Genomic DNA, 25,340 nt, shown 5'->3' with positions numbered 1-25,340 from the left:
TCACAGGGAAATTACTCAGAGGTGAATGAACTATTGAGTAGTGAAAATGGAAGACTAACTGTAAATATTGAATGGGACAGTAGATTGTGTTAAGGGCAGAGAAGGGGAGGAATTTCTGAAGTATTTTCAGAAGAACTTGATTGGTATATTTCTTGCCCAACTAAGAAGAAGGTGTTGCTGGATCTGGTCCTAGGGATTAAAGTGAGTCACATGGAGAACCTCACAAAAATGCAACTGTAGGTAACATTTTTTAGATACTGCCTTTCATGACCTCAGGACAACCTAAAGTGCTTTATAGGCAATGAAGTACATTTTGAATTGTAACCATTGCTATAATGTAGGAAACATTGAAACAACTTTGCGCTCAGCAAGCTCCCACAACAGCAATGTGATAAGGTCAGACAATTTTGTTTTTGTGATGTTGATTGAGGGATAAATGTCATAATAATAATCTTTATCCTTATTGTCACAAGTAGGCTTACATTAACACTGCAATGAAGTTACTGTGAAAAGCCCCCTGCTCTTCTTTGAAATAGTGCCATAGGATCTTTTACACCTATCCTAGAGACCCATCACACAGGACCTTTATTTAATGTCTGATCTGAAAGACAACACCTCTGTTAGTGCAGCATTACCTCAGCACTGCACTAGAGTATCAGACTAAATTTTTGTACTCAAGTCTCTGGAATGGAAGTTGAACTTGTTGACTCAGAGGTGAGAATGCTATCCACTGAGCAGGGCACACACAGTGAGGAACAGCTCAGGAATAGTGATCATAGTATCTTGGGTTTAGATGAGTTATGGAGAAGGTTAAGAGTAATCTAGAATTAAAATGCTTAACTGGAGTAGGGATAATTTCAGGGAATTGAGGAGGGATGTGGCCCTAGCAAATTGGAGTCAAAGACTGGATGGCTGAAATATAATGGAAAAATAATTGAGAATAGTTTAAAGAGGAGATGGTGTGGGAACAGTCTAGGCACCTTAATAATACAAAGGAGAATCAGGCTGAGCATAGAAGTGACATTAGAAAAGTGAAAAGGAAATAATAGGGACAAAGAGACAGTATTAGAATAGACTGGCTGCTAACATAAGGAATCCAAAGGTCTTCTACAGGCACATTAACAGTTAAAGAATTGACAAGGGAGCAGTGGACCAATTAGGTACTAAAACTGAGATCTATTGTTAGAGGCAGAAGGTGTTATTGAGGTAGTGAATGCGTACTTAGCTTCAAGATCGTCATTTGGACATTCTGAATTCTCCCTCTGTGTACCCGAACAGGCGCTGAAATGTGGCGACTAGGGGCTTTTTGCGGTAACTTCATTGCAGTGTTAATGTAAGCCTACTTGTGACAATAAAGATTATTTAAAAAAAAGAAAGCTGTGACAGATTTTTAGTGCCGAGTGGCCTCCTTCTGTACTATACCATATATGATTTGGGATCCAATGCATTAACATTTGAATTAATTCCATTCATTTGATTTATTCCTCCATTAAACCCTAAATAGAATCTTGTTGGCTTGGTATAGTACAAAAGGAAGCTGGATGAGTTCATGGTAAAGGCTGATAATACATTCAAAAAGTAGGTGAGTAGTTGGGTAATGTTCCCATGTTCTCAAGACCACTTTAATCCCAGGGTCCATGGTCTGTACCACAGACAAGACCATCTGCCCATCTCCTTCTATTCTTCACATCCCCATACCTCTTTCCAGCATTTTCTTCTGTGCCCATTCTATGTTAAAATAAAATAAAAACTCCCCCAGCTTCTTAAAGAGGAGATAGTGTGGGGACAGTCTCTGGTATTTTCTAAATCTCAACTGGCTCACCTTTGGCTCTTCATTTGTGGCAATGTTTTTGCAGACCCTCATTTCCCGTACCAGCATCCCCGGACAGGCGCCTGAATGTGGCAACTAGGGGCTTTTCACAGTGACTTCATTAAAGCCTACCTGTGACAATAAGCGATTTTCATTTCATTTTCATTTCATTCATATCTCTCTTTGGTGCCCTAGTCCTCACAAAGCCACTACTGGTTCCCCTTCTGATCAATCCACCTCAATGTCAAAAATGACCTTGTCTACATGAGTGTGGAAGAGCAGAACTGAAGCCTACCTGGGTGTCCCAGCTGAGCACCTAATCTGAAGTCCCCAAAATTCTTGCCAAAAAATGTTTTGTGTATACAAGGTGCAGTGCATCTGTTGCCTCTCAAAATCCAGTGTTTAGGATCTAATATGAAACTAAAAGTTAAATGTTATAAGTTAAACCGACGCTTGCATTGGATAGTTAGCAGTAAATACCTAGAGGTCAAATACTCTCAACCTCAGCCCCATTCGTAGGATGGAAATGGGGCATAGGAACCACGAGGAGGTAGGTGAGACCCAGGGACACTGGGGCTTTGCTTTAACATTTGCCTGTTGGAAATTTGCAGAAGGACCTGGGGCACATGAAACTTCCATCCATCCTAAGCATGGCCCCATGGCACCCAAGGTTCCCAGTTAAAATTTCAATTTCATTTGTAATATCAGCTCCCTTAAAAATATATATATTTTTAATTTTCTGCTGGTGGCGCGGTTAGACAAGTTGCGGGCACTGCTTTTCTCACACGCTCCTTCACCCTCACCCCTCCTCTGGAAAATGTCTCCAGATCCACACATTTTGATGTTCATGATCATTATTTACATGCAGTATAAGTGAGCTTGTCCATGGGTACTCCAATGGAGTCAGGAATGGTCCTTGCTAGCATCCACTCTGCTACATTTCTGCCAGTTATGTAGGTCCATGGATGTTTGGTACCCTACCTTCACAACATACCCATGTAAAATTTCCAGAGAACTTGCATTGAGAGTATTGACAATATTTCCATGACTTTCTTGTTCAGACTGGCATCATCCAATGTTTCTATATTGAAGACTGGCAGTATGTGAATGAGTATCGCCATTCAGTGAATATCCGTAAAGTTTTCCCAGATCCCAGCGGGACCAGAATGGTATTCATTGATGACAAGAGTGATGGGTTTGTCTACTGTCCAGTAAGTAATACTGTTTTCAGTGTCATCATGACATTATCATACTGTGCTTAAGGTCTTATTTTCATGAAGTAAAACAAAGATAAATCTCTATATGGAAGAGTAATTACAATAGTAATCTGTCAAGTAAAAATAAAATATTCTTCATTTGTTTATTCCCCATATTAAAATGATGACACTGTCATCTAAACTGGGGAAGTTGAAACTTCTTTTGTGATATTCTGAGTGGACTGTCAGTTTTATTTACAGTGCAGGCTACTGTAAATTTAGGGGAAAGTGTTTGTATGTGTGTGATCTTAAATTTGAAATGTATTTTATTCTCATTAACCTTGAAGGTCAATGATACTGTACACGAGGTCCCAAACTTTCCCACTACTGTTAGAAGTATTCTTTGGGAACACTTCACAATGGATAAAGGAGTCTTTATTGCTTATGATGATGACAAAGTGTACACCTACGTTTTTCACAAGGACACAATTCAAGGTAGCATTGTTGGAGCTGTATGAATGAAGTATGATGAAGTTATGATGCTGTGCTTGTGTTGTCCTTATTGTCAGGAATAAAAAGTATGTAGGAATCTCAGTAAGGAAAGTATAATGAAAACAGTGATTTTTCCATATTAACATAAGGAATATGAAATGATGGCACAGTGGTTAGCACTGCTGCATCACAACGCCAGAGACCCAGGTTCGATTTCGACCTTGGGTGACTGTCCGTGTGGAGTGTGTACATTCTCCCTGTGTGTGTGGGGGTTTTCTCCAGGTGCTCTGGTTTCCTCCAACAGTCCAAAGATGTGCAAATTAGGTGAATGGGTTGGATATGCTAAATTGCCCCTAGGTGCGATTACAGGGATAGGGTGGGGCATTGGGCCTAGCTCTTTCAGAGGGTAGGTGCAGATCTGATGGGCCGAATGTCCTCCTTCTACACTGTAGTGATTCTATTCTATGATTCTATGAATAGGACTACAAGTGGACCATTTAACCCTTTAAGCCTGTTCCAGCAATCAACAAGATTATGACTGATTTTGTACCTCAGGTACACCTCCTAGCATTATTCCCATATGGTTGATTCCCATAGTGTCCAAAAATCTATTGAACTCTAATATACTTAACAACTGAATTCTGAAGTAGAGAATTCCAAAGAACTTCAAAATACCATCTAATTTGTTGATTTTTTAAAAAAACAATCTGTCCATCCGCTGGCCATTATTACCAGAATTCATTTGCATTGAGCAGTTTGTCATTTAAAGTATATTTCCATTTTTTAAAATCTATTTTTAAAACATCTTTGTTCCTCACATACATTCCTGCATTAATCTTCATTTGGTGTAGCAATCCATTTCTTTTCACTTTGCTTAATTCACAGGTTCCAAAGTCATACTGGCAGGTGGTACTAAACTTCCATTTTCTCACAAGCCACTGTTGTTGTATAATGGAGAGCTAACATGTCAGACGCAGAGTGGGAAAATCAGCAGTATCCTTTTAAGCACACACTCTTTCCTTGCTGGTTTAAAGGATCTTGGACCTAATGATCTTCAGCCAATGTTGTCCCAGTGTTTAATTCTGAAAAGGTGAGATAGCTTTTTAAGGAATAATGAAAACATGCGAATTGTGTAGATACCAGCAAATTGAGTTCATGAGAAGCTATCTGAATTTTCAAATGCTACTTTTAAGTCTTTGATTAAGGAATTTCCATGCTGTTAAGTGTTTCTGGAATTGGGTTCACCTTCACAAGCATAAATATGATGGCTGTAATACCCAATTATTATGAATAGGAGGAGAATGAAAACGCCACTGGTTGCACTGTGTTCCATTTCCTCACAAATTACAGATGCTGTATAATGTCAATGTGTGAAAATCCACACTATTCTGTTAAGCTTGGAAAACTTAGAAGTATTATAAATGGTGAAGAGGATAGCGCTAAACTTCAAAATAACTTGAATGGGCTGGTGGAATGGGCAGACAATTGGCAGATAAGTTTTAATGTAGAAAAATGTGAAGTAATTCAATTTTGGTGGGAATAACTGAGACAATACAAAATAAAGGGTGCAGTTCGAAAGGGAGTCCGGAATAGAGGGACCTGGGGGATGTATGTGCACAAATCATTCAAGGAGGCAAGGCAGGTTTAAGAAAATCGTAAGTAAAGCTTTGGGATCCTGGGTTTTATAAATTACGACATGAATACAAAAGCAAGGCATAATGATAAATCTGTATAAATCTTGCTTGTGGATAGGTTGGTCTCACCATTTGTGTGGGCAGGTAAATTGGCATGGATTAGCAGGACAGTACTTCAGAGAGGATGACAGTCGAGGGACCTGGCCCTTCTGAACCTGTTATACTATTTTGGGGCAGCGAATGCTGAGAAGATGTGGGACTGGAAAAGGGAGATGGAGGCTTTGTGGGTGAGGATGGAGGCAGGCTCTTGTAAAGGGTCAGGGTTGTGGGCGTTGGCAACGACGCCACTCCCGTTTGCTCCAGGGAAGTACTCGGGGAGTCCAGTGCTGGTGGCCATACTGAAAATATGGAGGCAATTTCAGCAGCACTTTAGGTTGGGGATGGGATTGAAGTTGATGCCGATCCGAGTTAACCATGAATTGAGCCAGCGAGGATGGATGCTAGGTTTCGGGGATTGAAGGAGCGAGGGGTGATGAAATGAAGCAAGGAAATGAAGGACCTGTTTTCAGAAGTCCAATTTACATGTTCGGAGGAGCTGGAGGAAAGGATCCCATGCGGGGGGCTTTCCGGTACATGCAGGTGTGGGATATCGCAAAAATGTTTTTTCCGGCTTTTCTGGTGGCATTGTTCTCCTTGTTGTTGGAGGGGGACGGCTGGTGATGGGGCTGAAGAGGAGGGTCAACTTGGCAATCTATGGGAGGATTTTGGGTGGGATATGACATCTCTGGATGTGGTTAAGACCAAGTGAGAGGAGGAGTTGGGGATGGCGCTGGCGGAGGGGTTGTGATGTGAAGTGTTGCAGAAGGTGAACGCCTCAACCTCCTGCACGAAGCTGAAGTTGATACAGCTAAAGGCAGTGCATAGGACGCACCTGATGACGCCGAGGATGACCGGTTGTATGAGGGGGTAGAGGATATTTGTGAGTGATGTGCGAGGGGCTTAGCCAATCACGTACACTTGTTCTGGTCCTGCCCGAAGTTGAATAAATTATGGAGGTTGTTCTTCAGCACCATGTCGGCGATCTTGCATGTGGATTTAGAGCCCAGTCTCCTGGGGTCCATATTCGGGGTGTCAGACTTGCTGGACCTGCAGGCAGGAGCATGGGCAGATGTTTTAATCTTCGCCTTGTTGATCACTCATTTCGGCTCATTTAAATATGTCAGCGTCTGATTCTCCCAAGGTTGGGGATCGAGCGCCCGCACCTGGGAGACCTCGCCATGACACCGTTTAGCACTGGACCATACAAATGTGGACCAGGCGTAACAGCACCTGAAGGGGTCACCCAGGCCATTGGTGGCCCCCGGGTGGCCGGATTCTGGGCAGGGTGGGAGTTTGGCACTGCTACCTGGGCAACCTGGCAGAACCACCCTGATAATTCTAGGATGCCCAGGTGCCAGGTTGTCCATGCCAGGGATCGGATCCAGGGGTACCCTGCCCTTAAGAGATGGGGTGAGGGCAGGCTCGAGGTACCACTAAGAGGTGAGTTGAGTTTGATCTCTTAATGTACCACTACCAGCACCCTTCTTATTCAATTACATAGAATTCTTACAACGCAGAAGGAGGCCGTTCTGCCCATCGAATCAGCACCAACCCTCCGAAAGGACTCCCTACCTAGACCCACTCCCCTGTCTATCCACGCAATTTTATAACTTCACCTAACCTGCATATCTTTGTGCACGAAGGGGCAATTTAGCAGTAATATAAATAGTTTCTTTCTCTTTGCAGTCTTAAAAGTATGTCATGGCTTTTCTCCTTGTAGTTTGACCTCTTGGATTGCACTTTTTATAAAGTTCCCTTTATCTTTTTGTCCACGACATCTTTATCAATCTCCACCTCTCGCTTGCCCTCTATCCAGCTCCAGCGACCCCTCCCAACAGTATAACTCTGACCCTATTTTCAGTTCTCTCTACCTTTGATAAAGAGTCATCCAGACTCATAACTTTGCTCCCTTCACTCTCCATAGATTCTGTCAGACTGGTGAGATTGTTCAGTATTTTCTGTTTTATGTTTTAGATTCCAGCATCTGTAGTAATTTGCTTTTTTTTTAATAAACATTTTATTGAGGTTCTTTTGGTATAGTAACATCACAAAATAAACAACATAGATGAAACCATAAACATGGTGCAAAAGCCATTTACCTCTCATACAGGTCCCTCCCTTATAGACCCCCTACTCTAATCTAAACTACTCCCCGTCTGCTGACGATTAATGTCCCGCAAAGAAGTTGACAAATGGTTGCCACCTCCGGGGGAACCCTAACAGTGACCCTCTCAAAGCAAACTTGATTTTCTCCAAACAAAGAAAGCTAGCCATGTCCGATAGCCAGGTCTCTGACTTCGGGGGCTTTGAGTCCCTCCATGGCAATAGTATCCATCCCCGGGCTACCAGGGAAGCAAAGGCCAGAACATCTGCCTCTTTCTCCTCCTGGATTCCCGGGTCTTTTGACACCCTGAAAATCGCCACCTCTGGACTCAGCGCCACCCTTGTTTTTAACACCGTGGACATGACGTCTGCAAAACCTCTGCCAAAATCCCCTAAGCTTTCGACATGTCCAAAACATTGAGACATGGTTCGCTGGTCCTCGCACATTTTGTGCACCTGTCCTCCACCCCAAAGAATCTGCTCATCCGGGCCACTGTCATGTGAGCCCGGTGAACAACCTTAAATTGTATCAGGCTGAGCCTGGTACATGTTGCGGACATGTTGACTCTACTCAACGCGTCTGCCCATAGACCATCCTCTATCTCACCTCCCAGCTCCTCCTCCCACTTGCGCTTCAGCTCCTCGGTCTGCGTCTCCTCCGACTCCATAAGCTACGTATAAATGTCCGAGATGCTCCCTTATCCTACCCACCCTCTGGAAACTACCCTAGCCTGAATCCCCTTTAGTGGTAGGAGCAGGAAGGTTGACACCTGTTTACATAGGAAGTCCCACACCTGCAGATACCTGAATTAGTTTCCCCTCGCCAACCCAACCTTTTCCTCCAACGCCCTCATACTCGAAAGCTCCCCTCTATGAACACATCCCCCATCCTCTCAATCCCTGCTCTCCGCCATAACCGGAACCCCCCCGTCCATACTCCCCGGGGCAAACCGGTGATTATCACAGATTGGGGCCCAGACCGATGCTTCCACTGCTCCCACATGCCGCCTCCACTGGCCCCAAACTCTCAGGGCCGCCACCACCACTGGACTGGTGGAGTACCGTGCCGGCGGGTGCGGCAGAGGCGCAGTTACCAACGCCCCCAAACTGGTGCCTTACATGAAGCCGCCTCCATACGCACCCATGCCGACTCCTCCCCCACCACCAACTTCCTGATCATGGCTATATTCGCCGCCCAGTAATAGTTGCTAAAATCTGGCAGCGCCTTCCCACCCTCTCCCCGACTCCGCTCAAGCATTATTTTCCTTACTTGCGGACTCCTGCCCTCCCAGACGAAGCCCATGATCACTCTGTTGACCCGCTTAAAAAAGGACCGCTGAATAAAGATGAGACACTGAAATACAAATAGGAATCTCGGGAGGACCGTCATCTTCACTGTTTGGACCCGCCCCGCCAGAGACAGCGGAAGCGTGTCCCACCTCCGAAAATGGTCCTTCATTTGGTCCACCAGCCGGGCCAGATTCAATTTATGCAGCCGGTCCATTCCCACGCCACTTGGATGCCTAGGTACCTAAAGCTTCCCTCTACTAACCTAAACGGCACTCTCCCAGTCGCCTCTCCTGTCCTCTCGCCTGGACCACAAACATCTCACTCTTTCCCATATTAAGCTTATACCCCGAAAACCGGCCAAATTCCCCGAGAGTCCTCATGATTTCTTCCATCCCCTCTATTAGGTCCAAAACATACAGAAGCAGGTCATCCGCATAGAGCAAAACCCTGTGCCCCCCCCCCCCCCCCCCCCCAAGACCAGTCCTCTCCAGCCCCTCGAGGCTCTCAGAGCAATTGCCAACGGCTCTATAGCCAGCGCAAGCAACAGTGGGGAGAGGGGGCATCCCTGTCTCGTCCCCCGGTGTAGTCTAAAATAGTCCGATGTTGTCCTATTCGTCCGTACATTTTCCACAGGAGCCTGATACAGTAACCTGACCCAGTCAATAAAGCCCCACCTGAATCCAAACCATCCCAGTATCTACCACAGATAGTCCCATTCTACCCGATCAAAAGCCTTTTCTGCATCCATTGTGATCACTACTTCCACCTCCCTACCTTCCGGGGGCATCATGATCACATTTGACAGCCTTCTTACATTGGCCACCAACTGCCTTCCCTTAACAAACCACGTCTGGTGCTCCCCAATAACGTCCGGACACAGTCCTCGATCCTGGAGGACAAGATTTTGGCCAGCAATTTGGCATCTACATTCAACAGGAAGATTGGCCTGTAGGACCCTCACAGCTCAGGGTTCTTGTCCCGCTTAAGAATAAGCGAAATCATTGCCTATGACATAGTTGGGGGCAACACCCCTCTTTCCCTTGCCTCATTGAACATCCTCATCAACACTGGCCCCAATATCCCCGAGAACGTTTTATAAAATTCCACTAGGTACCCGTCTGGACCCGGGGCCTTACCCGCCTGCATGGCCTTCAAGCCCTCCACTATCTCTTCCAGCCCGATTGGGGCCCCAGCCCTTCTAACCACTCCCTGTCCACCTTGGGGAAATTCAGCACCTCCAAGAAGCACCTCATCCCCTCCGGCCCCATAGGGGATTCCGACCTGTACAGCCTGCTGTAGAAATCCCTAAACGCCTTATTCACCCCGACTGAATCACCAACCAGGTTCCCATCTACGAAAAAATGAAATGAAATCCTCCATCCTTTACTTTCCCTATCTCCCTAGCTGCCTCCCTCTTCCTAAGCTGCTGTGCAAGTATTCTGCTGGCCTTCTCTCCATGTTCATAGATCACCGCCCTCGCCTTTCCCAACTGCTCCACCGCCCTCCCTGTGGTCAGCAAGCTAAACTCCGCCTTTAACCTCTGTCGTTCCCGTAAAAGCCCTGCCTCTGGGGTCTCCACATACCTCCTATCAATCTGTAATAACTCATTTACCAGTCGGTCCATCTCCGCCCTGTCCACCTTCTCCCTATGGGCCCAGATTGAGATCAGCTCTCCCCTGACCACTGCCTTCAGTGCTTCCCACACCACCACTGCTGAAATCTGTGCCGTGTCATTGACCTGCAGGTAGCTCTGAATACATTTCCTCAGCCGCTCGGATCCCTTCATCTGCCAAAAGACCCACATCCGACCTCCGGTGCGGGCGCTGGTTACTGTCACCCTCTTAGTTCCTTTGCCATTGCTGGCACCACTGCCTGTTTTCGAGCTTGACCGCTCCAAGCCAGGGTACTTAACTGTATTGAAGTCCCCTCCCACGATCAACCTGTGCGGGTCCAGGTCCGGTATCTTCCCCCGCATCCTCTTTATAAACTCCACATCATCCCAATTTGGCGCATACACATTTATTAATACCACCTGCACCGTTGAACATCTTTCATGAAACGCAAAACGAGAAACTTTTTACAAAAACAGAGAAACAAAAAAGAAAAAACAAAAACATGAACGTTGCAGCCAAGTTCAAAAGTTCTCAATCCATCACCAGCCCTTTCTTTTTTGCAAAGTCCAACGCGTTCTCGGGCGACTCGAAGTAGAAGTGCTGATCCTCATGCGTGACCCAGAGATGGGCTGGGTATAACAATCCAAACTTCACCTTTTTCTTAAAAAGCATCGACCTGATCTGGTTGAAACCTGCTCTCCTCCCGGCCACATCTACCCTCAGGTCCTGGTAAACCCGCAGGATGCTATTGTCCCACTTACAACTCCATGTCTGCTTGGCCCACTGCAGAATGCGCTCCTTATCCGAGAATCTGTGGAATCTCACCACCATTGCCCTCAGGGGGGGGGTCTCATCTCCCCTTCGCGGCTTCCTCGCGAGTGCTCTATGAGCCCTGTCAACCTCCAAGGGCCGGGAGAATGCCCCATCCCCCAACAGCTTCACAAACAAGTCTGCGTTGTATGCCCCACCATCCGTTCCTTCGGAACCCTCCGGGAACCTGACAATTCTTAGATTCTGCTGGCGGGACCTATTTTCTTGGTCCTTCACCTTCTCCAGGAGCTTCTTCTGCTGGTCCCTCAGCATCCCCACCTCCAACTCCACCGCAGTCTGATGTTCCTCCTGCTCAGCCAGCGCCTTCTCCACCTTCTGGTTCGCCCGATCCTGGGCGTCCAATCTATGCTCCAACCGCTCAATTGACTCTTTTATCGGGTCCAAGCAGTGTAATTTGCTTTTAACAATTAACTGGTTCCTCCCTTGCACATTTGAAATCCAATAAGGTAGGCATTCCGAGCTGGGAAGAGTTTCACAGTGTCATCCGACAGAAATTGCACAAAGGCAGAGCGCGTGCCATTCATTTGTTCCAATTTATAGATGGGGTCACAGTTTGTGGCCTGCCCGTGTCTTTTCAGATCGAGGTAGTCAAGACACAAAATTGGCCAACCCACCTCACCGGCATGATTTCAGCACCATTATCAGCACTGGTCTCCTCTGTTGCTAGGTGCATTGTACATATGGCAGGAGATGGCAGCAGCATTGTTTGCCATTCACATAGTATAAGCAGCCTGCTTTTTCTTCGAGGAAGACTGTCTCTTAAGGAAGATGGGAAAAAGGACATTTTAGCAAACAGAACACCAGGGTATCCACGCTCCAGAATGTAACCTTGGAGCCATTAGTGGTAAAGGTGGGCAAAAGGAAAGACACCATGGCCAAGTGAAAGGGCGAGGAGACCCTCAAGAACCACCCTAAGAAGCGAGTGGGAGTTGATGGCCAGAAAGGTCAACTCCCAGGAGCTAGGCTCAAGGACTGACATCAGTCAATGCACAGGAAACCGAATGACTTCATGCAGGTAGTTAATGCATCTTCAAATGCATTGCCCACCACAAAACTCTTACCCACTACAACACCAATTTCTCACATTGCTCCATACACTACACCCCCATCAAACAGCTAGAAGCAATCCATGACACTCATACATTGCATCCAGATACTCCACCTCACCCGTACATTTGTAACAATACCACCTCCAGATTGCCTCACTGTTTCCATATATTTCCAGATATTTAGCTATTGCAGGCATATCAGTGTGTTAGACAATCACTGGCATTCTCTTGCAAGACTAAGTGGCATACATTAGAAGGGAGCAGATCAGACTCAATCTGGCAAGTGACAAAAGTGCCTGCATTGCCTAAACCCTGCACAGAAGATGGTCCTGTGCATCATGCGGCCAGCTGCTAATTACATAGCCATTGCAGTCCAAAGGGAGGAGAAAGGGCAACAGCACAGCATTGACGAAGAGGTTCCATCATGTGAGCTGACATTTGCAACCACCAATTCAGACACTGTCACTGCGCTTATTCTGGGCGCTAGCATAGAATTGGGATCAGCACCAGGCATAAATGAGCTACAACCAAGTCAGGGGTAAAGGATGGGTCATGTACCAGCTTACTGGAGGACAAGGTAGCAGATGAGAACCTTGATAATGGACCAGCATACAGGAGAGCATTTCTGTGCCTGCACACTGCAATGCTGAAAGCACTGGCTTCCAGACAGCCTCCTATTACAAGGAGCATGGAACGGTCCAGCTTCAACTTAGCAGAGGGAATGGCAGAGAAAACTTTTCCTCTTCACAGCCATTTCTATGCATTGTTACAAACCCAGAGGCAGTGTAAATGACCTACCTCAGGGAAGCCTGTTTTGCAACCGTTTGGGAATTGAATTTGTGGCCATATGCTTTTATTTATTTATTTTTTATAAGTTACGAGTGCCCTATTTTTTTTTTGCCATTAAGGGGACAATTTAGCATGGCCAATCCACCTACCCTGCACTCCTTTGGGTTGTGGGGAGTGAGACCCACACAGACATGGGAAGCTTGTGCAAACTCCACACGGACAGTGACCCGGGGCCAGGATCGAACCTGGTTCCTCAGCACTGTGAGGCAGCAGTGCTAACCACTGTGCCACCCGTGTGGCCCCGGCCATATGCTTTTATGCTTTAAAAATGCATACGCTGTGGGCATTGCTGACTAGGCCACTCCTTGACCCGCTGCAGTCCATATGTTGCAGGAACATCCACAGTATCGTTAAGAAGGAAAATGTGACAAATATGAGTGTTATAAATGGGGAATCGTCATTGCAATATCTCACACACAGGTGTCACAGGTTATCATAAATGTGTTGATACAATTCATGGAACTTTTCTTCAAGAATGTTTACAGGCAACTCAACATACCAAATTCTGACTTTTTAAGGCTATCCTTAATCCAAAGGCACTCTAACTGTAGCCTCCCATCGCTCTCTTGGCTGTGCCCATCACAAAGCTCGTCTCTGTGACTTGATACTACACCATATAATACACATGCTTATCATCCAAACTATTTTGAATTTATATTGCTATTAATTTTTCTTGTGACTCTTGCAGGTTTAGTGAAGCATGGGATGTGTGCAAATTACTTACTGATCCTTCAGCATGGACTGAGTTCGCTCGTGCTTGCCTCCATCACATGGAAGTGGAGTTTGCAATCCGTGTGTATCGTATGATAGGAAATGTCGGAATGGTAATTTCACTGGAGCAGGTCAAGGTTGGTTCTGATTCGGGTGACTGAAAATATCTTTTTATCAATTGCTTATGTATAAAATAAGAATATAAACATCATGGTTACATTTATCCTTTGAATTGTATTTTATTTCTTCCAATGGCTTCATTAAAAGGTTTATTTAAAGGCCTCAGCCTTTCCCAAACTCTTGGGTTTGAAGTTGATATTTTGGCCAGAGCTGTGACTATAACATAAGAACTAGGAGCAGGAGTAGGCAATCTGGCCCTTCGAGCCTGCTCTGCCATTCAATGAGATCATGGCTGATCTTTTGTGGACTCAGCTCCACTTTCCTGCCCAAACATCATAACCCTTTATTCTTTTATTCTTCAAAAAACTATCTATCTCTATCTTGAAAATCCAATTATTTGGGTTGACAGTCCAAGTTTATTTGTTGCACTTAATTTCCTCAGAAAAGTCATTACCATTTAGTCAGCTGTACCCAGTACCTTATGCCAAATAAATTTGAAGCACAAGAAAGTAAATTTCAAAAGCTTAATTGAAATCACATTTATATATTGAGTTTTTCTTTAAATGTTTGTGTGAAAGTGATGGAAATGTAGTTGTACTAATTATACTATACGCATGTACTTTTTGTTGTATTCTATGCATTTCGGAAAATATATTGAGAGAGTGTCTCGATGTTAATGCTCAGTTTTCAAAGGCGGTGAATTATGAAGCCTACTAATTACTTCACATTGTGTTTTGTTGGCAGTTAAAAAAGGTCACTGTCAATTGCTTACATGTGAGATGGATTGTAACTGCAAACAGAGGGAAAGGCAGTTTTAATCCTTATTCTAATTAGATTTCTTAATGTTACATTTTGAAGGCAAGCAATGCTTCTTGGAGGGAAGCAGACAAATTGGACGTTAGGGAGATGGATATCGAGAAAGTGGGTGAATTGAGAGACAGTCACACATGCAGAGAATGTCAGATAATTGCATTCATTTTTCCAATTTGACTTTTTAAGTTTTAGTTTGAAAGCAAGCAACCTTTTGAGGGAAACATAGAGGAAACGAGGGAGCTGTTTGTGTATGAGATGGCTTCAAGCTTCTCACTAGCTAATCTTGGGAGAAATTAGAGGGACTGGGGTTACCATGAATGGAAGGTTAAAGAAAGATAAGTAACACTGGAGAAATAGGAAGGTAGTACAAAGGTAAAGAATAAGGGGCGGAATTCACTGCAATCAACGAATTGGCCCGGCGCCAAGAACAGCGCGAACAACTCCGGCGTCGGGCCAACCAGAAGTTGTGGAATTCTCCGGAGGGACTGCGCGAGTTAGCGCATGCGCAGAAACGCTGGTGTCATTTAGCGCATGCGCAGACCGGCCGGTGTATTCTGGCGCATGCTCAAGGGGGGTGGTGTCTTCTCCATGCCGGCCATGGCGGAACCCTACAGGGGCCGGTGCGGAAGGAAGGAGTTCCCCCACGGCACAGGCCCACCCGCAGATCAGTGGGACCCGATCGTGGGCCAGGCCACCGTGGGGCCCACCCCGGGGCCGGAACGCCCTGTGCACCCTCGAGGACTGCACCAGCCGGCCTACCAGCCTGGTCCCGCTGTGTGGGACCATGTCGAATCCACGCCGGCGGGACTGCCCAGAAACCGACGGCTGCTTGGCCCATCGGGGCCCGGAGAATCGCCGGAGGGACGGCTGCCAATGGCCCCCGACCGGCGTGGTGTGATCCCCGCATCCACCCGAAAACCGGCGCTGGAGAATACGGCAACTGGCATCGGAGCGGCGGGGCTGGATTCACGGCGCCCCCCTGGGGATTCTCTGATCCGTCGGGGGGGGGGAGGGGGGGGGTGTCGGAGAATCCCGCCAATTGTGTCATGAGGGGAGTTAGCAGCTGGTAGGAAAAAGTAGGGATGTGGGAGTGAGGTAGTCACTGAGGGCACAGTTTCCCTTTCAAATGAAGCCTACAGTCATTGATGGGTCCTGTCCCCGTCAGGTCAGAGGGAGGTCATGCCTAACAAATTTGATTGAATTTTTTGAGCACGTGACTAAGTGTGTAGATAAGGGTAGTGCAGTTGATGTAGTTTACATGGATTTCAGCAAAGCATTTGACAAGGTCCCACATGGGAGACTTATAAAGAAGGCAAATGCGCATGGGATACAGGGGAACTTGATAAGGTGGATTCAAAGCTGGCTGAGCTGTAGGAAACAAGAGGGTGATGACAGACAGCTGCGTTAGTTACTGGAAACCAGAGTTCAGTGGCGCACCACAGGGATCTGTGCTGTATCCCCTATTAATCGTCATTTATATAAATTACTTCGATGACTATATGGTGGGTAGGATTAGTAAGGTTGCGGATGACACAATGATAGGATGGGTGGTTAACGGTGAGGCTGAGAGTCTTGGGATACAGGAACATATAGACAGGATGATCAAATGGGCACAAAAGTGGCAGATGGAATTTAATCCTGAAAAGTGTTTGGAAGGAACAATTTGACAAGGAAATATTCAATGAATGGCACCACACTGGGAAGTCCTGAGGAACAAAGATACCTTGGCGTATTTGTAAATAGATCTCTGGAGGCAGAAGGGCAGGTTAATAGTGTGGTGAAAAAGGCATATGGTACACTTGCCTTTATCAATCATGGCATAGATAACAAAAGCAAGGTAGTCATGTTGGAGTTGTATAGAACATTGGTGAGGCCACAGCTGGAATACTGTGTGCAGTTCTGGTCGCCACATTACAGGACGGAAGTGAATGCACTGGAGCGGGTGCAGAGGCGTTTCACCAGGATGCTGCCTGAGATGGAACATTTAAGTTATTAAGCGAGGTTGGGTCGGCTTGGGTTGTTTTTGCTGGAGCATAGAAGTCTGTGGGGCGGACCTGATCGAGGCGTACAGGATTATGAGGGGCATGGACAGGGTGGATAGGGAGCAGCTGTTCCCCTTAATTGAAGGGTCGGTTACAAGGGTCACAAGTTCAAGGTGAGGGGTGGGAGTTTCATGGGGGATTTGAGGAAAAATGTTTTTATCCAGAGGGTGGTGATGGTCTGGAATACACTGCTAGGGAGGGTGGTAGAGGCGGGTTGCCTCACATCCTTTAAAAAGTACCTGGATGAGCACTTGGCACGTCTTAACATTCGGGGCTATGGGCCAAGTGCTGGCAAATGGGATTAGGATTGGCAGATCAGGTGCCTTTCATGTGCCGGTGCAGACTCGATGGGTCGAACGGCCTTTTCTGCACTGTATTTTTCTGTGACGAAACCATATCACTTCCTACCTGAAAAGGATAAAAAACAGAAACGCATTGGCAGAAAGGTGCAAGTGCAGTGTGACAATTTTACAGACGTTGTTTCCATAATAACTTTTGAAATAAGAATTTATAATGGCAAAGTAAAAATAAGAACATTTGATTTTTAAGTTGGGAACAAATTGCTTGACGTAACTGTGGCAAAATTATAGCCTGTAATTGATGCAATGCTTTGTGATATGGTTCTATACGTGATACTCACCAGCACCAAATGATAACTGACACAGCAAGCACCAATGAACATGAGAATTAACTATCAAAGAACAGTTAGAGACAGCTATAAGCAAAATACTGCGGATGCTGGAAATCTGAAATAAAAATAGAAAACTTGAAAACTCAGCAGGTCTGGCAGCATCTGTGGAGAGAGAAACAGAGTTAACATTTCGATTCCGTATGATAAAAGAAGTCATACAGACTTTAACTCTGTGTTTCTCTCCACAGATGTGGAGATGCCAAGGCAGTACTGGGGTGAGCACAGTAAGAAGTCTCCCAACAACAGGTCAAAGTCCAACAGGTTTATTTGAAATCACAAGCTTTCGGAGCACTGCTCCTTCATCAGGCCACAGATGTTGCCAGACCAGCTGAGTTTTTCCAGCATTTTCTGTAGTTAGTGAAGAGTATTTTATACCATGGTTAATTATATATCCATATTGGGTGCAATGATTATGTTATATTTCCATGAAATTGTCATCCAATTTTTTTGAAATAAATGTTAACTGACACAGCAAGCACCAATGAACATGAGAATTATAGTTAATGCAGTGTACCACTCTGAGTACATTTTCTCAATGCAAAAAATATCCGCTAAACTATCACAGTCTCACTTTAGAAACTTGGAATCCCTGCAGTGCAGAAGGGGCTGTTCGGCCCATCGAATCTGCATCGACCCTCTGAAAGAGCACCCTACCTAGGCCCAAACCCCCACCTTATCCCCATAATCACATCTAACATTTAGAAGCTAAGGAGCAATTTAGAATGGCCAATCCACCTAACCTGAATATCTTTGGACTGTGGGAGGAAGTCGGAGCAACCGGAGGAAACCCACGCAGACATGGGGAGAATGTGCAAACTCCACACAGACAGTCACCCGAGGTCGGAATCGAACCCAGGTCCCTGGCTCTGTGAGACAGCAGTGCAATAAACTGCCCAACATTCCCAGATCACCTAATTCAAGTGTCACAGGTCACAGGTCATTGGTAATTGTCAATGATCCGTGCTATCAACACATACAGTGAAAATTCTACTATTGAACAGTTGATTGTTAAAAGGAAATCGGGATGTGCAATTTGCAGCTACGTTCCTACTGCCCACTAATTTGCAGCATTACAGCAAAAAATATAGTAAACTTTCTTCTCAACCCTATGTACCAAAGGGGTACCATTAAAAGTTTGCCCTAGTTCTTTCAATGCTAACAGAGGTGAGCAATTAGCGAGCACATATAAAGAATAAGGATTGTTACATTCCTTCACTTAACGCTGCTCCATTGCTCTCCAAAAATGTAATAATATTTCAGTGCAGTGTCATAATATTTCAGGGAATAGAAGACCACAACCTACTAGCTGGACACCTTGCAATGTTTACAAATGATTTCAATCTGGCACAGGATCTGTATCTGGCCTCCAGCTGCCCAATTGCTGCATTAGAGGTAAGAAGCCGAATGTTATTTTAACGAGCAAAGTTTGATCTTTCGACAAAGGATGTTTGCTTTTTCAGGTTATGTTTCACCCTTTATAATATTTGTTTTATTTTGGAGAATGCATGATATTGGCAAACATAACGCTAAAGCTGTTTAAAAATTGTACATTTAGTTTTAGCATATATTCCTTTATAAATTAAGTGAAGAAGATCAATTAAAGCAAAACATTGCAGATGCTAGAAATCTGAAATACAAACTGTAGTTGTTGGATAAACTCAGCAGGTCGGCAGTGTCTGAGGAAAGAGACAGGTAACATTTTGGGTCTAAATGATCCTTCTACAGAACTGAACAATGGTAAAAATGTAGGAGTGACTACAGTGGAGGAGTGGACCAGGATATCACAGAGGAAGTGGTCCCTGTGGAATGCTGACGGTGGAGGCTAATGTGTTTTGTGATAGCATCATGCTAGAGTTGGAAAAAATGGCGGAGGATGATCCTTTAAATGCAGAGGCTGGTGGGGTGAAAAGTTGGGCCAAGGTGGCCTCTGTCATGGTTCCACAATGTGGAGATGCTGGCATTGGACTGAGATGGGCACAGTAAGAAGTCTTACAACACCAGGTTAAAGTCCAATAGGTTTCTTTGGAATCACTGGCTTTCGGAGAGTAGGTCCTTCATCAGGTGAGTGATGAAGGAGCTACGCTCTGAAAGCACGATGAACGTGCTGCGCTCCGAAAGCTAGTGAATCCAAAGAAACCTGTTGGATAACCCGGTGTTGTAAGACTTCTTACTATGGTTCCACAAGGGAGAGCAACGGGTGAGGGCAGAGGTACGGGGGTGGGCCGGACCATTTGAGCGCCCTGTCGACCACAGTGCCAGAGGAGGGAAACCTTAGTCGAAGAAAAAGGTAGACAGGTCAGAAGCGCTGTTTTTGAAAATTGTCCTTAGTTCATTGCCCCAAACCATTCATCCCCTTTCCATGATGCCTTTCCCTGCAATCGCAGAAGGTGCAACACCTGTTCCTTTACCTCCTCCTTCTTCACTGTCAAATATTCCTTTCAGGTGAATCAGAATTTCACCTGCACCTCCTTTAACTTGTTCTGCTGTATTCACTGATCAAAATGCGGTCTCCTCTACATTGAGAAGACTAAACGCAGATTGGGTGACTGCTTTAATGAACATCTTAGCCCCATCTGCCAGCATGACGCCAACCTTCTAGCCACTTGCCATTTCAACTCAGCATCATGCTCTCATGCCCACATGCCCGTCCCAGGCCTGCTACAATGCTCCAGTGATGCCCAACGTAAACTGTCAGAATATTGTTTGCTCAATTGTTCCCATTAACACATTCTACTGTCTCACCTTTTGTCACCATTAGCACTCTTCGTCCCTTAATGGCACCATTAACACTCCCCTCTTTCTTATGTCCATGACAAATTTGACCACATCTCCTTTGCCCCAACCTATCCTAGGTCTTCTGTTCTGCCTCACGTCCTCCGCCCCTTTCCAACTATATATTCTGTGCATTTCTACCTACTTCCATTCTGTTGAAGGATCATTTAGATCCGAAATGTTAACTCTGTTTCTCTCCATCAATGCTGCCAGACCTACTGACTTTATCCATCATTTTCAATTTTATATAAGAAGATCAGTAGTTTATTAATAGATCCAAATATGTTATTAATATAGCAGTGAATTGAAAACTGTAACATAATGCACCACAGGGTTATAACATATGAGTTTACACTTTGCTGCTACTGTGCTATTACAGGGAGACACAATGCACAGGTAAGGTGTCCTCCTACAGCTTGTGTATGCTCCCTGTACCCTATCCCACAGCAAGTCCCATTTACCAATTACTCCTGGTCTCACTGACCTACATTGCCATCCAGTATCTGAGTGTCTCAAATTTAAAATTCTAATTGTTATGTTTAAACCTCCTCGTTGCCTGACCTCTTCCTATCTCTGCAACATCCGCATGCCTTACGATCACCATTACATTTTCCATTCCTCTGACATTGGTTTCTTTGGTGTATACCCCTTTTAACTCCCCATTATTGGCTATCCTAGACCATGCAATCTATGATTTACTCAAAATGAAGTCGAGAGGCTATAGAGATTATCTATAATTTACTCGATAAAACCCTTGCCTTCTCCATCTCATTTTGCTTCTTTAAAATCCACAGAATCCCGACAGTGTAGAAGATGGCCATTCGGCCCATCAAGTTAGCATCAACCCTCCAAAAGAGCACTCTACCAGGCACACTCCCTCACCCTCTCCTCATAACCTCGCACATTGATCATGCCAATCCACCTAATCTACAGCATCTTTGAACTGTTGGAGGAAATTAAAGCACCCGGAGGAAACCCATGCAGACACAAGGGAGAAAGTGCAAACTCTACACAGACAGTGACCCAAGACCAGAATTCAACCCAGGTCCTTGGCACTGTGAGACAGCAGTGCTAACCACTGTGTCATCCCACCACCCTATTCTTTGACCAGGCTTTTAGTCACCCCTTCTAATATATGGCTCAGCATACATTTATTTTTAATTGCACTTCTATGAAGTGTTTTGGGATTTAAAAAATATTTATAAGCGCAATTTATCTTTGCAGGTTCAGGCCCTCTCAGCTTTGATTAATGCAAGGGTGGGGCAAACCAGAAAATGGAGGGAAAAAAGAAACACACACATCAACTTGATGATATATCATTAATTTTTGATAGAAGTAATTATCGATTCACCGTACCTACTTTCTCAGTCAGTTGAACTATGCCCAAGCTAGTCTTAATGTGCTGTTTGTTCCTGTTTTCCTGTCTGGTTTTAAACATGGTAAAGCAAAATATTGTTTGAAAAAATCGATTACTCAAATTGATTTTTCATTTTGTACTGCTCTGAAAATAAAAAAGCTGTGTTCGAAGGATAATGGCATGGAAATATTATTTAGTTCCTAAGTTCCTCATTGTCTGCAGGGTAAGCTTCTAAAAAAGGATTTGAAAATGGAAATCAATATTGCATGCTAAATTGACTTTCAAGCTGCTTGTTGGCTATAATCATCACCTCCAGGAAATATTTTGGGTCTCAACTGTTTGTGTAACATACTAATATCATCTGTTCATACTCTCCTAAAAATTGTGAATGTGGAGCTAATTGTAGACAGTATTTTAATGTCAGAATTTTGTCAGAATTGTGGGACGGGACGAGTTTGCCATTTCCTCATTTATTCATTCTCCACATACAAATTGGATACTGCCATTTCGCTTCTACTATATGAGGGACCATTCTATGCTGCCACATACTGGGAGGTATTTAATACAGACGGTGCCAATGAAAGCCCCACGTCGCCTATCAGGCACTTAACTTGACAGTGGCGAGCCATCTCCGTGACCAAGGCCAACAGCTCTTCCTTGCTCGGCAGCGTCACCTGGGAGGCTATGGCTGTTGCCAGTTCTAATCCCACTGAGGCCCAAGATCACCGATGGACCCAGGCATAGGTGAGTGATGGCAGGGGCATGAGTTGCAGGCGAGCAAGGTCAGCAGCGAGGGCAGGGGAGTGGCTTTCAGCTGGCCATCCTCTGCCCGTATCTCAATCAGGCAATGAGTACCTTTGAGTGAAGAACACCTAACCCAGAGCGTCCAAGTAACCCTGCCGTTATTTAGTTTTCAGGTTTCTCACATAACGAGTCCCTCGCCCTCTGCTGGGTGAATAACAACAGCAGCAGGATGAAGTCCTTAGGCGGGCATTAATTGCCACCCCAGGCACAATTGGCGACGATGTCCATGGGCCTTCTGTGGCGGACTTAATTGAGGCAGAGGTGAGAAAGCAGCAGGTTCCCACTGAACCCGTCTGCCAGGATATCCGGCATTTGCTGCCTTATAGATGACTCCACAGGCTCATCATCTGCCTTGGGTTCAACATCTTTCAGGGCTCCAGCAATCCTCTGACTTAAAGCGCCTCAGGACTCTGACTCCTCCAACACCTCAAACGAGCGTAACGTGCCTTCCCCAGTGTGCGCTACCATCTGTTCCAGAACATTCATTCCCAACAAGCAGTCTTTAGGGACACAGGAAGATGTACTAAATAAAGCTGAAGGATTTACGTCCAGGAACCCTAACAGGTTCAGGTACACACAAACATATCTCTATGGTTACACAGGGACTCGATGCTCACTCTTGCAGCACAGAAGGTTATTGACCCTCTTCCTACACTGCATCCAGGTCCTGTGGACTACATGATGGCTGCTGACCAGAGATGCTTATTCTGTCCATGCCTCCTCTTTCCATCTTGTGACAATAATGAGCTGGATTTTCCTCCACGTGACGCCGAGATCGCGATCAGGCGGAGAGGTTTGTGCCGGGTGCCGAATTGACCCTTTTGCTCCTGCCCCCTGCTGCTGGCGGGAATGGTACTCACAATGTAACTGGATTCAAATAACTCTAACTAAAAGGACCCCCTAACTAGAGGGACCCCCCCCCACCAGGACTCCCTAACTAGAGGGACCCCTAACTGGAGCGCCCCCCACCCACAGGGATCCTCTGACTAGAGGGATCACCCGCACAGGACCCCCAACTCAAGGGACCCATGCCCCCCACAGGGACCAGCAGACTATAGGGACTCCCCCTCCCCCACAGGGACACCCTGTTTGGAAGCGAGAGGTAAAGTGACAGAGTGTGTGGATGAAGGAAGTCCAGTTGATTTAGGTTATATGGATTTTAGCAAAGCCTCTGACAAAGTCCAACATGGGAGACTGATTGAGTAGGTTGAAGCACATGGAATTTAAGGAAAGTTGTTGAGATGGATTTAGTTATAGAATACAAAGGGTGGTGGTAGAAGGCTGTTTGAGTAACTGGAGGTGTCCATTGGCGTACCACAGGGATTAGAGCTGGGTCCCTTATTGTTTGTTATATATATAAATGAAGGGCAGCATGGTGATTAGCACTGCTGCCTCACAGGTCTCAGGTTCGATCCCGGCTCTGCGTCACTGTCCGTGTGGAATTTGCACATTCTCCCCGTGTTTGCGTGGGTTTCGCACCCACAACCCAAAGATGTGCAGCGTAGGTGGATTGGCCACGCTAAATTGCCACTTAATTGGAAAAAAGTAATTAGGTACTCTAAATTTATAAAAGCAAATATATAAATGATATAGACGAGAGCGTGGGGGGAATGGTTGGAAAGTTTTCAGATGACACCAAGATTGGTAGGGTGGTTAACATAGACGGATTGGTCTGATGGGCAGGGCAGTGGCAGATGATATTTAACCCTGAGAAATGCAAGGTAATGCGCTTTGGAAGAAAAAACAGGATAATGGAGTATGTAATGAATGGCAGAACACTAGGAAGCCCGGAGGAACAGTTGGATCTTGAGGTACTTGTTCACAGATCCCTGATGGCAGAATAGCAGGTGAATACGATTGTTAAGAAAACATATGGGACAATTGCTTTTATCAGTTGTGGCATAGAATATAAGAGTAAGGAGGTTATGTTGGAGCTGTACTGAATGTTGGTTAGGCCACAGCTGGAGTACTGTGTGCAGTTCTGGTCACCTCACTATTAGAAGGAGGTGATTGCATTGGAAGGGTGCAGAGGAGATTCACCAGGATGTTGCCTGAGATGGGGCATCTGAGCTATAAGGTGAGACTTGATAGGCTTGGATTGTTTGCTTTAGAGCAGAGAAGACTGAGAAGGGATATGATTGAGGTGTATAAGATTATGATGGGTTTCGACAGGGTAAATGGTAAGCAGCTGTTCCCCTTGGTTGAGGGGTCAATCACAAGTGGCATGGTTTTAGGGTGAGGAGCAGAAGATTCCAAGGGGATTTGAGAAAATACTTTTTCACTCAGAGAGTGGTGAGAATCTGGAATGCACTGCCTGGGAAGGTAGTGGAGGCTGGAAACCTCATAACCTTTAAAAAGCACTTGGATGAGCGCGTGAAACACCATCGCATTCAAGTGCTGGTAAGTAGGATTAGTCACTAATTTTTCAACGCTAAGTAGGATTAGTGCAAGATTAGAGATAGTTATTGTCGGTTCAGACTCGATGGGCGGAAGGGCCTTTTCTGTGCTGTACAACTCTATGACTATGACTCTTCTCATGTAGATGCGGAGGGATCTACAACATTGGGACAGTGCTCTGCAATTAGCTAAACGACTGGCTCCTGATCAGATTTCGTTTATCTCCAAAGAATATGCTATTCAACTAGAGTTCACGTAAGTATAAAAAATGGGGCTCTTTTATGTTTGAAATATATTGATAATCACCCTGTGTAATGCCAAGTTACTATACAGTCTACGCTTATTCAGTCACTTAATGCAAATCACATGCTAATTTTTCATGTCTATTTATGCTGCTTAATTTGAATTACCCAGATCATTTGAGTTCCATTGCACAAAAAGTTACTTTGAATTAACATTTGAGTATGCAACATATGCAATTTACTGATACAGAATTTGGGAATTCAAAAGGATTGGAATATTTTTTATCTTTGTTTGCTTTATTCAGGCTATTTTTTGTCTTACTTGTCGAGAAACATGTTCATATTTCTTGTTCTAGAATTTACCAAATTGTTTCATTGTCTTTGATAGTATCCAATAAAAGTACTAATTTTTCACATATAATGTT

At 45.1% G+C, this 25,340-nt stretch overlaps 1 protein-coding gene across 3 annotated transcripts in view; it reads left to right on the top strand.

The window, feature by feature from the left end:
* Positions 1 to 25,340, top strand: part of wdr19 (WD repeat domain 19) — a 215,643-nt gene that overhangs the window by 131,060 nt on the left and 59,243 nt on the right. For all 3 annotated transcript variants that reach the window (XM_038791401.1, XM_038791400.1, XM_038791402.1), the window contains exons 15-20: positions 2,872 to 3,021; positions 3,354 to 3,501; positions 4,384 to 4,588; positions 13,655 to 13,814; positions 18,625 to 18,735; positions 24,819 to 24,928. In XM_038791401.1, coding sequence (XP_038647329.1) covers positions 2,872 to 3,021; positions 3,354 to 3,501; positions 4,384 to 4,588; positions 13,655 to 13,814; positions 18,625 to 18,735; positions 24,819 to 24,928 — 884 coding nt within the window. The remainder of the gene's footprint in view (positions 1 to 2,871; positions 3,022 to 3,353; positions 3,502 to 4,383; positions 4,589 to 13,654; positions 13,815 to 18,624; positions 18,736 to 24,818; positions 24,929 to 25,340) is intronic.

Source organism: Scyliorhinus canicula, chromosome 3 (assembly GCF_902713615.1).
Source record: "Scyliorhinus canicula chromosome 3, sScyCan1.1, whole genome shotgun sequence".
In the NCBI taxonomy this organism is placed as follows: domain Eukaryota; kingdom Metazoa; phylum Chordata; class Chondrichthyes; order Carcharhiniformes; family Scyliorhinidae; genus Scyliorhinus; species Scyliorhinus canicula.
Note: the sequence above shows the minus strand (reverse complement) of the source record. Positions and strands in the feature narration are given on the sequence as shown.